Source organism: Arachis ipaensis, chromosome B6, assembly GCF_059453495.1.
Source record: "Arachis ipaensis isolate K30076 ecotype BB chromosome B6, ASM5945349v1, whole genome shotgun sequence".
NCBI classification, from domain to species: domain Eukaryota; kingdom Viridiplantae; phylum Streptophyta; class Magnoliopsida; order Fabales; family Fabaceae; genus Arachis; species Arachis ipaensis.
The window spans coordinates 142893817-142909845 of record NC_142441.1 but is presented as its reverse complement, the minus strand read 5'-3'; the positions used below and the strand labels follow the sequence as shown (position 1 = coordinate 142909845).

The 16029-nt window shown below is 31.5% G+C and overlaps 1 protein-coding gene across 3 annotated transcripts; it reads left to right on the top strand.

Moving 5' to 3' along the window:
• Positions 1-1049: 1049 nt before the first annotated feature.
• Positions 1050-9064, top strand: LOC107605219 (uncharacterized). 3 transcript variants are annotated; one of them, XM_016307009.3, is made up of 3 exons: positions 1050-1497; positions 1612-1829; positions 6818-9064. In XM_016307009.3, the coding sequence occupies exon 3, from the start codon at positions 6882-6884 to the stop codon at positions 8250-8252; it is 1371 nt and encodes a 456-aa protein (XP_016162495.1). In that variant the 5' UTR covers positions 1050-1497; positions 1612-1829; positions 6818-6881; the 3' UTR covers positions 8253-9064. The 3 variants fall into 3 exon arrangements, with proteins under 3 accessions (XP_016162495.1, XP_088348265.1, XP_088348266.1); XM_088492139.1 differs by having other exon boundaries at positions 1612-4552; XM_088492140.1 differs by lacking the exons at positions 1050-1497; positions 1612-1829 and adding an exon at positions 6207-6343.
• Positions 9065-16029: the final 6965 nt, after the last annotated feature.

Here is a 16029-nt window from a genome sequence, read left to right as displayed (position 1 = left end):
CAAGGTTTTCTGGCCATTATTTACCACACATAAACCGTGGTGACCCACAAGGTTTTATGTGCAAAAAGTTTTTTCATAAACCGTGGTGACTCTCCACGGTTTATGCACGCCATCTCTCCTTAGTAAACCGTGGTGACCTACCACGGTTTACACTCTATATCTTTTGGCCATAATCCGCTGGGACCTGCCACGGTTTATGCACGTTTTGAAACCGTGGTGGGTTGCCACGGATTACATAGAAATGGCTTTTTGCACATGCAGGTAACAAGAACCAGTTTTGCACATTTGGGTAAATATTTTCTCTATTCTATTTATTTAAGTAACTTGCCCTTAATTTTAATTCTACAATATCAAAAATTTTAAATCTAATCATATTTATATATTTAAATAATTTTATAAATAATTGATCTAAGAATTAATTATTTTTATAGATAATATCCATTTAGTTTTTTGTAAAAAATTTCTAACACTATAATCTATATAACATTAAAATTAAATTCATGCTACCAAAATTATGTCGTTGTTGTGTTTTTTCGGGGCTTAACAAGGAAATATAGAGGACTTTAATAGTCAATTAATGAATATTAATAATTTTTTCATCCATATTAGTGGTTAATAAAACGATTAATTTTATCTCTTTGGCATAAGAGTAAATATTATTTTTCAATTCTTAATTATATCCCGTGATTAAAAAGTAAAATACTAAAATTAACTATAAATAATTTTGATACTAAAAAATCTAATTATAAAAATATTAAAAATAATTTATAATCATAAAAGGATAAAATTATCTAAATCCTACAATACTTTTCAAAATTTATAAACCAACCAATCGAATCGAAAACATAAAAAGTCGAATAAATTAAAAAAACCGAAAAAATATGTTATGCTTTTTTTTATTGTGGTTCAATTTGGTTTTTGGTTCTGATAATAAAAATTTCAACCGAATCGAATTAATATATTAAAAAAATCCTAAAAGACCAAGCCCACAGGCCCACACGCCACACCCCACCTGCCCCCATAGTCCCCCCCCCCCAACGTGCCTAACCCCCCACCCCCAAACGTAACCTAGCCGCTCTGTTCTGTCAGTGTCGCTCGGACGCTCTCTGCACTGGAGTCTCGAGGCCGGCGGCGAACCCACCTTCTTGCAGCACCTCCCAGCGCCGGCGAAGCCCTTCCTCCCACCACCTCGCAGCGCCGCCGAATCCTTCCTCCCAGCGCTGCCGAACCTTTTCTCCCAGACCTCCTCGCCGACAGCACCACTCAGCCCCAGCCAGCACCACCCTCGCGGTCGTCGACACTACACCACCCAACACCATCCAGTAGCCAGCAGTGCACCACACCCGGCGCCACCCACAGCACCGTTTCTGGCCACCCGCAGCATCGAGCCACCCAGCAGTCCAGCACAGCACCACCCACTCACCCAGCACAACACCACCCAGCAGCGTTTCTGGCCACCCACAACACAGCACAGCAAGTCATGTATTATCCTCATAGGTATGTATATTTAATTATTTAATTATTATAAATATCTCTCTGGTTATATATAGTTGTCATTGTTATTTATGAAGCATCTTTGTTTTAATGATTAATTGGTGTTGGGTATTGCAGCAATTGCAGGCATAGAGAGGTTTGCATATAAAGGGGTGGCATCAAATTCGGTTACATACCTAACTGATGTAGTGAAGCTAAGGAACTCATCTGCTACAAAAATGGTTAATAGTTGGTGTGGCTTCACTTCCATAATGCCCTTGTTGGTGGCACCCATTGCTGATGCTTATTGGCACAAATATTCCACAATTATGGCCTCTTCTTTCCTCTATCTTATGGTGAGTCACCCTCCACAACTTCAATATCAACTACCTTTATATATGAATAATATTACATTGATTATTTCTTAGTCACTTTTGAGCTCGAGTTATGTTATGTACACAACATGGAACATCGTATTGACTCACACTTTGTTTATTATTAAATGAGATGTGAATCAAATTTAAGTGAAATCTATGTCCTATTTAATGATAGATAAAATATGAGTCAAGCACCATATTCTTAACAGAGGACAATTTTTTTGGAGTTTAGATATGACATACTAATATAATATAGCAGCCATATTTGTAATAATATATTATTCTTATAAGTTCCATTATGGATTACGTTGTAGGTTTGTTAGAGTCTGAATCATAAATAATCTTCCTATTTGGGCATACATGAAATAATGCTCTCTATAAAAGTTACAGATGGTATAAGAAAGTGTATCATGTTTTGCTACCTTTTAAAGTCAGATATAAAATCAACCTGAGTGTCAACATAAATTTTTTTGGCAAAGAAGAACACTGACACTTTAATAATCCTGAATAACATGAAAAGTTTTACTTGTAATCTAAGCAGGAAATGAATTTTCCATAGCCCCTCATTTTTCAATAGTTATATTAAATTTTTCAGGCATAGATCACCTATGTAAGCTAGTTGTTAATGTTGTTGTGTTTATTATTATTATATTGGCTATGTAATATAATTATAAGTCTGCTAATTTTCAGTTATATGAAGCTACTTAAATATACTTATTATTGTTTTCCATAACTAATTAATAATATGTCTGGGATTTCATATTTTTATGTATGTGACCACAAAATAAATAAATAAATAAAATAAAAACATAAGCATGTGTTATAGAACTGAAGTTATTGTCTTATCCTGTTTAAGCAGTAAAACAACATGATAACATGATAGGCTTGAAAAGATTAACTTTAGATTAGTTGTGTTGACTATTGAACTTTTAAACTTCTTTATTTAAATTTCTTTTGTCGTTAAATTTTATTGAATCAAGACTTTTTTAGCTATTGTATATTTGTGTTTGTCAATTTCAATGTTATGACTTTGTAAAATAGTATGATAATATGATTTTAATTGTTTTGGTTTGGTTCGGATTACTTCGATGGAAAAATTAAACCAAACCGAACTGCAGTTTAATTAAACGATTGGATTGAATGACTTTTCTCTCTAAAACCGAACTAAATTGCAACGCGAACACCCCCTTAACACCACCTCAACCCAATCTCTAATCTTCTCTTTCCCACCACTATGAGTAGCGGTGAGCAAGAATTGAAAGCTTCATCAGAAAAAAGAAGCAAATTCAAAATAAATAAACAAAACAAAATAAGATACCAAACCAATAATTCACCCTTTAATTAAAAATTGCAACTCCAAACTCATCGGCTGCAACAAGATTAGATTAAAAAAAGAAAAAGAGATCTTGAATCCAGAAAAAAAAGTTTGAATGAACTTATCACCCATTACCACGATTCATTCATATTACAGTAGCGTTAGTTTCTTCAATGAAATTCTTAACTATCAATCATAGATAAAAAAAACTTCATACATTTTAAATTTTGTTATTTGTTATTTAGAGAAATTCTTCAATGTTTCTTGGAGGTCACTCTCCATCTCTTGTATATCCATGTCGCAGCCACCAACAACCCTCTGGCGGCAGCACGAATTCAAATAAAATCCACATCAAGATCTATTTTCAGATCTAGATCTTCATAATTTCAGTAAACGAATCTCCAACCACTGTACCCTCTATTTCCGACGCATCGATCCCTTCACAGAAATGGCAGAACCACCATCGTCGAACGACACGGCATAGCGGAGGCGAGATGGCATTGCTTGACGGAGCTTTAGAAGCCGGCGCTAATGTCGCTGTTGACACTAAGGACGTGACTCTAGTCATTGCGGGCACCGTCATCAGAGGTGAAAGGGGGAATAGGATCCTTCCTAATGGCAGCCAGGAGAGTGGCCAAAAAGCCGCCTTGAAATATGAGGTTAGAGCAGTTGTAACAAAATGTTGGAGATTGAGGATGATTGGGAGCATAGTTGAAAAAATGGACCGACTAAGAAGGTTGAACTGAAAAACTGACGATTCGGCCAAGGTCTGGACGTTGGACCGGATAAAAAACAAACCCGATGAGAACCAGTTTGACTCAGGCGGATTTTGCAAAAGCCGATGACCCGACGGGTTTGACAAACCCGGACAGATTCAAAAAAAGAAACCAACCCCAAAACGACATGTTTGACATTTTTCAAAAAAAAAAAACCCTAGGCTAGTTCGGAACCCACCCCACCCCATCCCCAGCTCTCTCACTCACTTTCGAAAACGGCACACCATACACACAGGCACAGCGCTAGCAGCTCACCTCGGTTCACCGTCACTGCACGCTCGCCGCCGTCTCCGCGCCTCTCGCTGGATCCTCCGCATCGTGTGCTCGCGAGTCGCGTCTCACCTGTCTCCTCCGTCTGTGCTGTGTGCTCGGCCGTTCGCGTCTCGCCGCGCCTCTGCGGTGAGTGCTCGAGCTGTGCTTCCTACAGCCGTGCAGCGTGTCGTCGTCGTCCGCCATCACAGTACCCAACGCCTGGTGTGCTCCACTGCTCGCGTCTTGCCTCTCTTCCTGCAGCTGTGCTTCCTGGTGAGTGCTCGCGTCTCGCCGCCCCTCTTCCGTGGTTGTTGCTGCCTGAACTGCTGCTCGTCGTCCACCTTCTGCCTCTGCAACAGGTGAGTTTTTTTTTTTTTTTTCCAGTTTCTTTCCCAGTTGATTCATTGATGTTATTGCTGTGAATTTTATTGTTGATTGGTTTATGAGCTTATTAGAAATAAATATGGAAGTGGTTGAATTGAAATGTTGAATTGGTTTTTGAATTGGTTTATGAATATGAATATGCAGGGGTTTTGCTGATTATGAATATGGTTTAATTGTTGAATATGCAGTGGTTTTGTTAATTGTTGAATTGGTTTCGCTGATTATGAATTTAGTTGATTGTTGATTAGTGTTGCTGTAATGATGCTGGTTTGTTTTGCTATTAGTTACTTAGTTGATTGAATCTTTTTCTTTTATGGGATTTTAAAGCCATCATCATCCCAAGAACATCAGATGAAGATAAATAACTAGACTTTGAAATTACTCTTTGGACATAGTTTATGGATTGTTATTCTTAATTGTGTCAAATTAAGATACTATTGAAGTAGTACTAACTAATTTTATGTCTATTTTAGAATTTGAGCCTTAATTGTTGTTCAAATATTAGTAAAGACATATATTTCAAATTTTAATTTTAAGTTTTTGACTATTTTTACTTAAATAAGACCGGGTTAACCGGTTCAACTGACTTACTGGTTTGATCACCGGACTGATTCTGATAACTATGGTTGGGAGAGGTGTGTAGTAGGGTTAGAATTTGGGAGAATAAGTTAAGAAGGGTGGTTTGGAAATTTTAGATAATTTTTTAGAATTTGGATAGTTTTGTCGAGTAACTCATCTTTTATGGTTACAAGTTAATTTTAATTATTTTATTCTTAGATTTGTCAGTGTTGTAATTTTTCAAGGTTAATTTTGGTACATTACTTGGTGGTCAAGTAATAACTTGTTGGTGGAGAGAAGTTTAAGGAAAGAAGGTAGAAAGAGAGGAATGGGGGAGAGAGAGAAGGGCACATTAAGTTGGAGAAGAGAGAGAGAGAATTTTAATTTTTTAAAGGGTTTATTATTCCTTATATTTAAAAGTTATTTCTATGTGGCATCCACCTACTATTTGACATGTTAATATATCACCATTTGGCAACCGGTTACAGAAGTTGCTTAAATCAGATGGTTGGAGGGTCAATTAAGGATTTTCGACTTATGGATAGACGATTTATCCTTTGGCAAAATAATGAACGATCAAAAATGATATTTACTCTTAATATAACTTAGATAACAATGATTGAACCTGCTGGAAACGGGCGAACTATTTTATTTTATTTAAAAAAAAAAAACAAACTTAGACTACGTCGTTTAAAGTTTTTGGTTGCCCACAGTATCCCTCAGCCCGGCAAGATAAGGATTAATCTATTGCGGATCTGAGCTCCATTTATGGGTCTGCCACTAGCCAATGGGTTGCTGGATGCATAAGACGGAATTCGAATCCTCGACATTTGTTTAAGTGGACGAGTAAGCTGACCAACCCAAGTTGGTTGTCGTTTAAAGTTTTAAACAGACAAAGAATGAGACCCTACTTGCCCAATACGCACCCAAGTGGCCAAGTTCCAACGCTAGGCCACTGCTGTGCTGCTACCTTACTCTTCTCCCCCTTTTCCTTCTCTCCTCTCCAAGTTCGCCACCGGCGTCGCTGCTCCGCTCTCCGCATTGCTAATCCGTTGAGTCCGTCCAATTCCTGCGCCATCACCTTTCTCCATTTCTCCTCCTGTATCACTACTCCGTGTCGTTGCCACCAGCGTCTCTGCCACTTGCGTCTCTTCTTGCCTCTTCGCCGGCAGCCCTCGCCTCTCTGGCCACTTCTTCCCTCGTCCCTAGTAAGATTCACTGCTCTTTGCTTGGATTTGGCATTTTGCTTCTTGAATTTGATTTTATCCCAATTAATAATATGTTTCTGATAATGTAATTTAATTGTGTTAAAATTCTATGTTGCTTCATGAATTTGATTTTGATTTTGTGATGTTGTTGGCTGTTGGTCTTTGTTGATATATGTAGTTCTGTTTGTTAATCAATGTTAGCTATGCTTGTGTTTTCAATTTTTCACCATATCTCTCTTTCTGCCATGCTGTGTTCATGCCACTCCTCCTACGCAATCCAAGAAAGATACCATTAGTTTAGACATAAAATAAACACAATATATATTTCTCTTGTAGACAGTAATGTTACAATAATTTGTAACGCATAGGGTCAAATTCTTTTCCAATTCTGCAATGCGGGTAACTATGTACTCAATTAGTATGTGATAAATCATGTGCACCACTAACTAACACATCCACTTTATTTCATAACAGACAAAACCTTATTGAGAAGCGAAGAGAAAGAGAAAGAGAACCGTAAGTAACATGCCGAATTGCAATGATAAATAACAGAAGATGTGGCCTTCTCAAACTTGTTTCTCTTCGTAATGCTTCGCACTCTTTCTCAAATGCAAAACCTGATTCCCATTTGGCAGCAATATTAACCGCTAAGAAGAGTGTTTCTGGGTTCCACACTAACATTGATGATGCTGTTGCCTTTTTCATTCGCCTCATCAATGAGCACCGCACTCCGTCTCAACTCGAACTTGGTAAGATTTTTATGTCTGTTGTTAACATGAAAGAATACCCCACTGCTATTTTTCTTTTTGCACAAATGGAGTTTAAGGGTATCGCTCCTTCCATGATTAGTCTGAGCATGTTGATTAATTGTTTTTGCCGTTTGGGTCAAATGAATTCTGCTTTCTCTGCATTGGCCAAGATTATCAAGATGGGTCATGAATTGAATGTTATAACACTGACCACACTCATCAAAGGGTTCTGTATAAATGGCAAGGTTAGGGAAGCCCTAGGGTTTCATGACAAGCTAATATCTCTAGGTTTTCAGCTTGATGAGGTTAGTTATGGAACCTTAATTAGTGGTCTATGTAAAATGGGGCAAGCAAGAGTCGCCATGGAGCTTTTGCAAAAGCTAGAGAGTTATACAGTTAAGCCTAACATAGTAATGTACAGAACAATTATTGATGGATTGCGTAAAGATGGTCTTGTAAATGAGGCACAAAATTTGTTCTCAGAGATGATTTCTCGAGGAATTTATCCTGATGTTGTCTCGTACAATTCTCTGATGCATGGTTTGTGTTGCACCGGTCATTTAAAAGAAGCAACTCAATTGTTGAATGATATGGTTGTTAAAGACATTAACCCAGATGTATGTACCTATAACATTATAGTCAATGCATTATGTAAAGAAAGAAGAATAATAGAAGCCAAACAAGTGTTTGATATGTTGATGGACAGAGGAATCAAGCCTGATGTAGTCACATACAATGCATTAATATATGGATACATTTTAACTGGCAAAGTGGATGAAGCAGCAAGTTTATTTGGTGATATGAAGAAAATTGGTCTGGCTCCTTGTGTCTGGAGTTATAGTATTATGATAAATGGATATTGTAAACACAAAAGATTGGATGAAGCTGTAACACTCTTTAAGGAGATGATCCAGAGAAATTTGGTTCCGAGTACTGTAACATATAATTCTCTTATTGATGGCTTTTGCAAATCAGGGAGAATACCTGATGTGCAAAATCTTCTTGAGGATATGTATGCTAGAGGCCAGCCCCCAAATATTATTACTTACAATATCTTATTAGACGGTTTGTGTAAAGGTAGTCATCTTGATGCTGCGATTGAATTATTTCAGAAAATTTTTGGCAAGGGGGGTTGGTCCTTATGCCATACACCATACTGATCGATGGATTCTATAATCACGGGAGACATAAAACTGCTAAAGAGGTTTTCAACCTTCTCCATAATAAAGGTTGGCGAGATGTCAAAGCAATTGATGCTATGATCAATGGGCTGTGTAAGGACTAAGGAGGGCTTGTTCGACAAAGCAACAAGCTTGCTATCAAATGGATGACAATGGTTGTGCTCTAGATGATGTAACTGCTTTCGCAATTGTTCATGCTCTTGAGAAAAATGAAAAAGAAAAAGCAGAGAAGCTTCTTTGGAAAATGATCTCTATAGGCCTGTTGAAGCGATAAAATAAGGTAATACATTATTGTTTTTCAACTAAAACTATTCCTTTTTATGTTGAAAAGTTTTATTATGACTTTTATTCATCAAATTAAGGTTTAGAGTAAGATTTGATTTGGCTCTGTCTTAGGACCAATTCCTAGACTGCCAAGGTGGTTTATACATGATTGTGCAGTATAAATATGTAGAAATCAAACCAACCTATATAAAAACTTAGAATGGAACTTAAGGATTGACAAAGCATGACCTACCAGCTAGGTGAGCTGAAAAAGTTTATTGCTTTTATGTCAAGGAGGATGGACTATTCATGGCTATATCATTGCTGAAGTCTAAACATTCCTATGTCCTCAATTTTATTATAACCTTGTGTCATTGGTTAATTTCTTATGTTTAGAATATTTAGGGAGTGTAGTTGGAATTACTATGATCATTCATGTTCTTTCTTATGTAAATACAATATACTCTCTTCTTATTTATTTAAACTAATAATTAATTATCGAAAATTGATCTTCTCATTTTTTTCAGTGAAATGTGATTTTTAATCTTTTAATATTTTTTTATGTTTTCTTTTAGTTTCACTAATAAAATATATGGTAAGAGATCATATTTTATCCTCTTAAATAAAAAAAAATGAGAGGATTTAATTTCTTAATTATCTATTACTCTTATTTAAATACTTTTAATGAAAATATTTTACTAGTGTGAACGGTTAGATAATACTAAATAAAAAATGCTAGAAAATCATCAAACATTATTTTTAGTTATTAGTTAGTCATCAATGTTTAAAAATATGAATAAAGTATGTCATTGAATTACAAAACTAAAAAAACTACATTAAATGACGGTTAAAATAATAAATTTTAATAATTTTTTAATATTTTATTATTAAATATATTGAATTAAATATAAAGAAAATAACAATTTTATTATTGTAACTTCTAATGCAGTTAACACAGAGTAAATATGATGTATAAAAAAAATTAAATAAAAATTTACGTGTAATTAATTTTTTATAAAATTAATAGTCGAGACTGTTAAATAATTTAACATATTTAAAAATTGGTAAATGGCCATAATCAATTTATTAGGCGGTAAGATAAACAATAAATTAGATGAATGAAATGTTTAAATAAAAATATAACATCTATTATTAAAATATAATTTAAGATAGAGTGAATACCCCATCCGGTCCCTGACAATTATCTCGAAAGGACAACGAGGCCCTCAAGAAAAAAAACACTCAATTTGGCCTCTGATAATTTTTTTTTGGAACTAATTAGCCTCTGTGCCAAAAAAAATAACATTGATTTTTTTTTGCACAGGGACCTCGTTGTCCTTTCGAAGTAATTGTCAGGGGCCGGGTTGGGATTTTTTTTTGTGTCAGGGGCCGGGTTGGGGTTTTTTTTTGTCAGGGGCCTCATTGTCTTTCGAGATAATTATCAGGGGCTGATTTGGGTTTTATTCTTTAAGATAATTTAAATCTGAAGTTTATGAAAATAAAAAAAATGCCTGTCTTATTTATATGTGATATTTAATTTGCTGTGAGAAAATTATTATTATTATTGTCAGTTATTAATTTTTTTAATTACTACTTATGCTATTATTATGATATTATAATAATTAAAAATGATAACTATATATTAAAAATATTTATTGTATTTTTTAAATGTTTACGAATTGAGTAATTGAGCAATCAATTATTTCTTTTAAAAAAATAAATCATAAATCTTAGAAGTTAAAAACATTTTCCAATGTTTGTTAAAAAAGTATAGGATAACATTGTAATTTTATCTTTCTCTTGATGGGTGAAGGAAAGAACAAGTCTTATGATATTGTAGTTTTTCAATGATTCACTCAATTTTCTTATGATATTCATAATCATACTAGCATTCATTAGAACGAAGATTTTGTTTTGAATTTGGCTAATTAATATTATGGTTACCTTTTTTTCCTAGAGGAATTATATATCGTTACTAATTTGTTCACTTAACGGATATTTATAAATAAAATAAAATTTAAAATATAATAGAATGTAAAATTTATTTCGTCATTTAATAGATAATAAATGGACAAAAGAGTATTGAATAATAAATAATACTATAATTTACATAACCTTTTTTATATTATAAAAAAATTATTTGTACACTTAAATTTTATACTCACATTTTCAATTTCACTAATTTTTTCTTCCTCTTGTTACTTTTAATTTTTTTATTTCACAAACTTTTTATTATTATATTTTTTTGTATTTTTAATATATTTATCATTTTCCCAAACATTTTAACCTTTTTTTTTAAAAGTATAAAATTTTCATACTTTTCAAAGAAATATAAATAAGAATCCTAATTATTGTTATGTGAATAGTTATGATTAAAAAAAATAAACCTTTTGTTTTGCTTGAAATATATAAATTTAATTAGATAAAGTGGATTGCATGGTGTTATTATCAAATTTAATTTCCTTATCACCAAATATTAGAATATGGGGCAATCACCAAATAAGAATCCTATTATTGTTATGCGAATAGTTGTGATTTAAAAAAAAATCTTTTGATTTTTTTTAGAGGGAAGTTCCATAAAAACATGTAAAATATCTTTTTGTAAAGACGTTTACGTATCCTATTATTATTGGACGTATTAATAAATCCGTTATTTTTGAATTTTTTTAACAAATTAGAATAAAATTATTTTTTTTTATAACAATAACAATGAATCTAATTTTTTTTAGGAATCTAATTGTATTTTTAAAATTTTAGAAATTTAAATGTCTGCAAAACAAAAAGTCAAGAATATATTTATCTTTTTATCAAAATATTTAAAGATATTCGGTTTAGATTATGTAAATCGATTGGATCAAATTGGATCTAATAATTATAATACAGATAATTGGGTTTATTATTGTTACTATAGTAAATCAATTTTGTCTGATTTATTAAAAAATAAATTATTAACCGATTTAATAAAAATGTCTAATAATAACATGACACATATAAACATCTTTAAAAAAAAGACATGATACATATAAATATCTTTAAAAAAAATATTTTTAATATCTTTATTAAAGTGATTTTTTTTAATGTGTAAATAACCTTTCTTTTTAATTAATTGAGGATATGGTTCAACAATGGAATGGGTCCACAAGTTCCACATCATCGTGTTGGCTTTGTGCATTCACGAAGATTAGCAAACATTATTCTTTATTCATCACGGGTCATTCCACTAGTTTTTGGGCATTATATACGATATACTGTTGTTATTATATTAATAATTATTTTATTAACTAAGTTTTTGGGCATTATAAATATATTTCACTAGCTTAAGAGAAAACTCAATTTATTCCTATCTTCTATTTTTTTTTTTTCATTCTAGTTATTATAATAATAAGTTCTAAAAATTCAAAGAACAACAAAAATGATAATAAATCATCATATTCAAAGAAAAATAATGATGACTCCTCTAGTGGTAACAATACAACAATAAGCCAAACTTTAAAATTTGCTTCTAAAACATGTGACACTGACAAAGTACTATTTCGTGTTAAGAGTGCATGTATTGCATGCCAACTTTTATACAAGGCAGTGACTGTAATAATTAATATTGCTATATGGGTATTAGTTTAATTACTTTATAGTTTGTACATAGTTAATAGAGTTCCATTCATGCATCTTTAGTTTCTTTAGGCTATATAAGCATGATCATGTACATGGTTAATATATAGATGAATAAATTTCATCTTTAGTTTAGTTTCTTTAGTTTCATATAAGCATTAATTATCATGTACAAAGTTAATATATGAATATATAATTTCATTTTTATATTACTATTACTACTCATCTTTCCCTCTAACATCTTCTCTTTATCTCTAATATACATTTAAGTCTCACAGACATGCATGCATGCCTTTAAATAAGAAATAAAAATAAAAATAAAAAATATATATTAAAGTCAAAGACAATAACTCCTAAAAAGTAAGAGGATTGGGTATTAAGAATACTTCCTGTGTTAATATAGTACTTCTAAAAAAGTTAGTATAGAATTGTCTAAACAAAATTGAGAAGTTGTGGGTAAAAGTTATGTAGCATAAATATCTCAGGAATCAATTCGGTATGAGCGAACGAAAACAATAGAAATTCTTCATCGACTACCTAGAAGAACATGGTTAATGTCTATGAGCATCTTAAGAAAGGGCTTCATTAGAATATTGGGGATGTCTACAAATCAGTTTGGTATGATGAGTGAACTATTTTTGGTAAGCTTTGCAACATTGTTCTTTATGTGCATATTTCTGAATTAGATTTTATAGTGGCTGACTTGTGGAAAGGGATATCTTAGGAGGTTAATAGTCTTACCACGCCTATTCCGCATGAGATTAAGCAGTTTATTCGTGGTCTGAGATATCCTAATTTGACTGAGTTAGAGCCACAGTGGGAGTGGTGGCCTGCAGCAACAAAAAAGTATAGTGCAAGGGAGGGTTATAAATCGTTATTAGAGAAAACATTAAATTGAAATGTCAATAGTAACTGGACCTGGTTGTGAAATACAAACATTCCAAAGAAGTTCAAATTTACTATGTGGCTTGGCTTACATGATGCTCTACCAACTGAAACCTTTCGATTCAAACAGCATTTAACTTCTTCAAATATGTGTAAGAGGTGTAACAAGGCGCAGGAAACTATGGAGCATTACCTTAGAGACTGTGAACCATCAAAGGCAATTTGGCATATGCTGGATCCTAGTATCCTGGACTCGACGGATGGTACTGCTCTTGAAGAGTAGTTTTGGAAGGTCTTGGCTAATAATGAGGCGTCTTTTGGTGCAGAACTTTGGTGGGTATGGAGACATAGGTGCAATGACATATTTAATACTGACAACCGTTGGACAGACCATAAGGTTGTTGCCTTGACCAGAATTACCGCCAAAGATTTACAGGTTTACAAGAATCGAAACAATACCTTTAGGTCTCTCTAAAATTGCCTGTGTTGGGAACCACCGTCAGTCAACAGTTTTAAAGTTAATTGTGATGCAAGCTTGTATATGATTCAAATTTAGCGGGATTTGGATATATTATTAAAGATTCTAAGGGAGATTGGATCTCGGGCTGCTTTGGAAGCATTTTCCGTTGGTCTATCATCAGATGTGAATTATTTGCTGCTTTGAGGGGGGTAGTTTTAGCTTGGGATTACGGTTTGAGGGATATTATATGTGAAACGAATTGCCTTGACATTCTGCCCATCATGCATGAACTTACAAGTGGGTATTCATTTGAAGCAACAGATTTGGTTCACAAGATTTAGGAGATTTTATCTCGTCTTTGGCTTGTCACGTTGAGTAGATGTCCCGGAAAGCAAATAGAGCTGCAGATTGGATGGCTAGATATGGTGCCAAGAGTAACTCTAATAATATTATTTGGTCTGAGCCTTGTGTTAATCTCCAGCAAATTATTCGCTCGGATATAGGACAGTGTTTGCTTTGTTTCTTTCCATGTTTAAACAAAACAAAAAAAATTAACGGCATCCATGACACATCATAAACATATATAATTTAGACAAAATAGTGATAACAATTAGTGAATTAATACTTACAAATGTATTTATTAATGTAAACTTATATCTATTTAATATATAAATAATAATATATTAAATATGCACATGTGTATTAATTAAGAAAAAATGATAAAAATAGCCTTGTTAAAAGTTCAAATCTTTAAATATGAAACTCTTGTAAACATAATACTACTATTATCATAAATATAAAATACAAAGGTAGATCAAATTAATTATTGAGTAAAAATTAAAGAATTGATTTTAAAGTTGGTTGAATTTTTTTTTTTTTGAGCGAATACGATTAACCCATATAACTAATCAATTTATTTATAATATTAAGAAGAATAAGGTTCTACATACAATTAAACAAAATATTTAATAATTAAGTTCAATTAAATTATTATAATCTTTGATATTAGAAATAATTATTTATCCTATGTATATGTATTATCTTTTGAACTTGTTCAACATGTATCATGCATCAAATATAATAAAATGTTTTTAACACATGAGATGAATTATTTTTTTGGGGGTATGTACATGAGATGCATTATCTTTTTAAAGCATTGATTTGGTTTTCCGATTTTGTTTGCTGCTAGGAGGGAAAAAGGAAGAAACAATGGAAAATACAGCGTGGTTTTGTTGATTATTTGACATATAAAGATAGATTTATTATTTAACATATTATTTTACATAAAAAAAATTCTTTTTATTACAAGAAAAAAAATTATTTTTTATATATTTCTAGTACTATTCTTAGTTATATTGTTATTAATAATTATTAATATAAGTTTTAATAGTTTAACATATTATTATAATAAAGATTTATATTTGAATATTATATGTATTAGATAAATAATTTAAATTAAATATATAAAAATTATAATATTTTAGAATATTTATAAAATACAATAAAAAATAAATAAATAAAAATATTTATACTTTATTTTATGTTAAATAGATTTATATTTTGTTTTTATTATTAAATTTGTATTTAACATTGTGTGTAATATAGAGCTTCAATTTTAATTTTATTTTTTTATATATAACTTTATTTTTTATACAGTTTGCTATTTTTTTTATAGTACAATAAATTATAGACCCCAATAAAAGAGGAAGGAGTTGTAGTAAGAATAACAAAAATATAAAATAACAACAATACCTACATGACACATATTTCGTATTTATTTTCTATTTTTACCTACTATATTATAAACAATAAAATACTAAATACTAATTATATAATAATTTTTTTTGGTATTATCATTAAAATTATTGTGAATTAAAATTTTATTAAAAAATATTTGTTATTATTATTATTTAAATATCTATTTCTTTGTATAAAAAAAAATATTTTTTAAGTTATTTATTCATATAGACAATTTTCCTATGTATAAACCGCTGCTGTGTGTCACAATTTGTGCAAGGCAATATCCCTTTCGAAATTGTTATAGCCACTTGCGATCTTTGGATATTTTTTCAGAAATTGCTGCACCTACAGGCGATTTCTGCCCAAAATGAAATTCCACTAAACCGTTACATCGTAATGGATTAACGTTTAATTGGAAACCACGGGACCTATAATGATTTTTATAAAGATAAAAAAAATTGTAATTAATATGATCAATTTTATTTTCAAATAATTTATATACGTAACTTGTCATTTATTATTTAACATATAATGCACACTTTAATTTACATATAATGTAGATATAAGTTTTAATATAATTTTATTTTATTATTATTATTTTTATTTTTTTATTAAAAAAAATTTTATTTTTTTATTTATTTTTTATTCATCCAAATAATATATAAAAAATTTATTTTTTTTTATTTTTCTTTTACCCATTTTCTTTTCTTCTATTTTTCGCCAATAACGTTTTATACTACTATTACAATAACGTAAATAATTAAATAATTAAATATTTTTATATTTTATATTAAAATT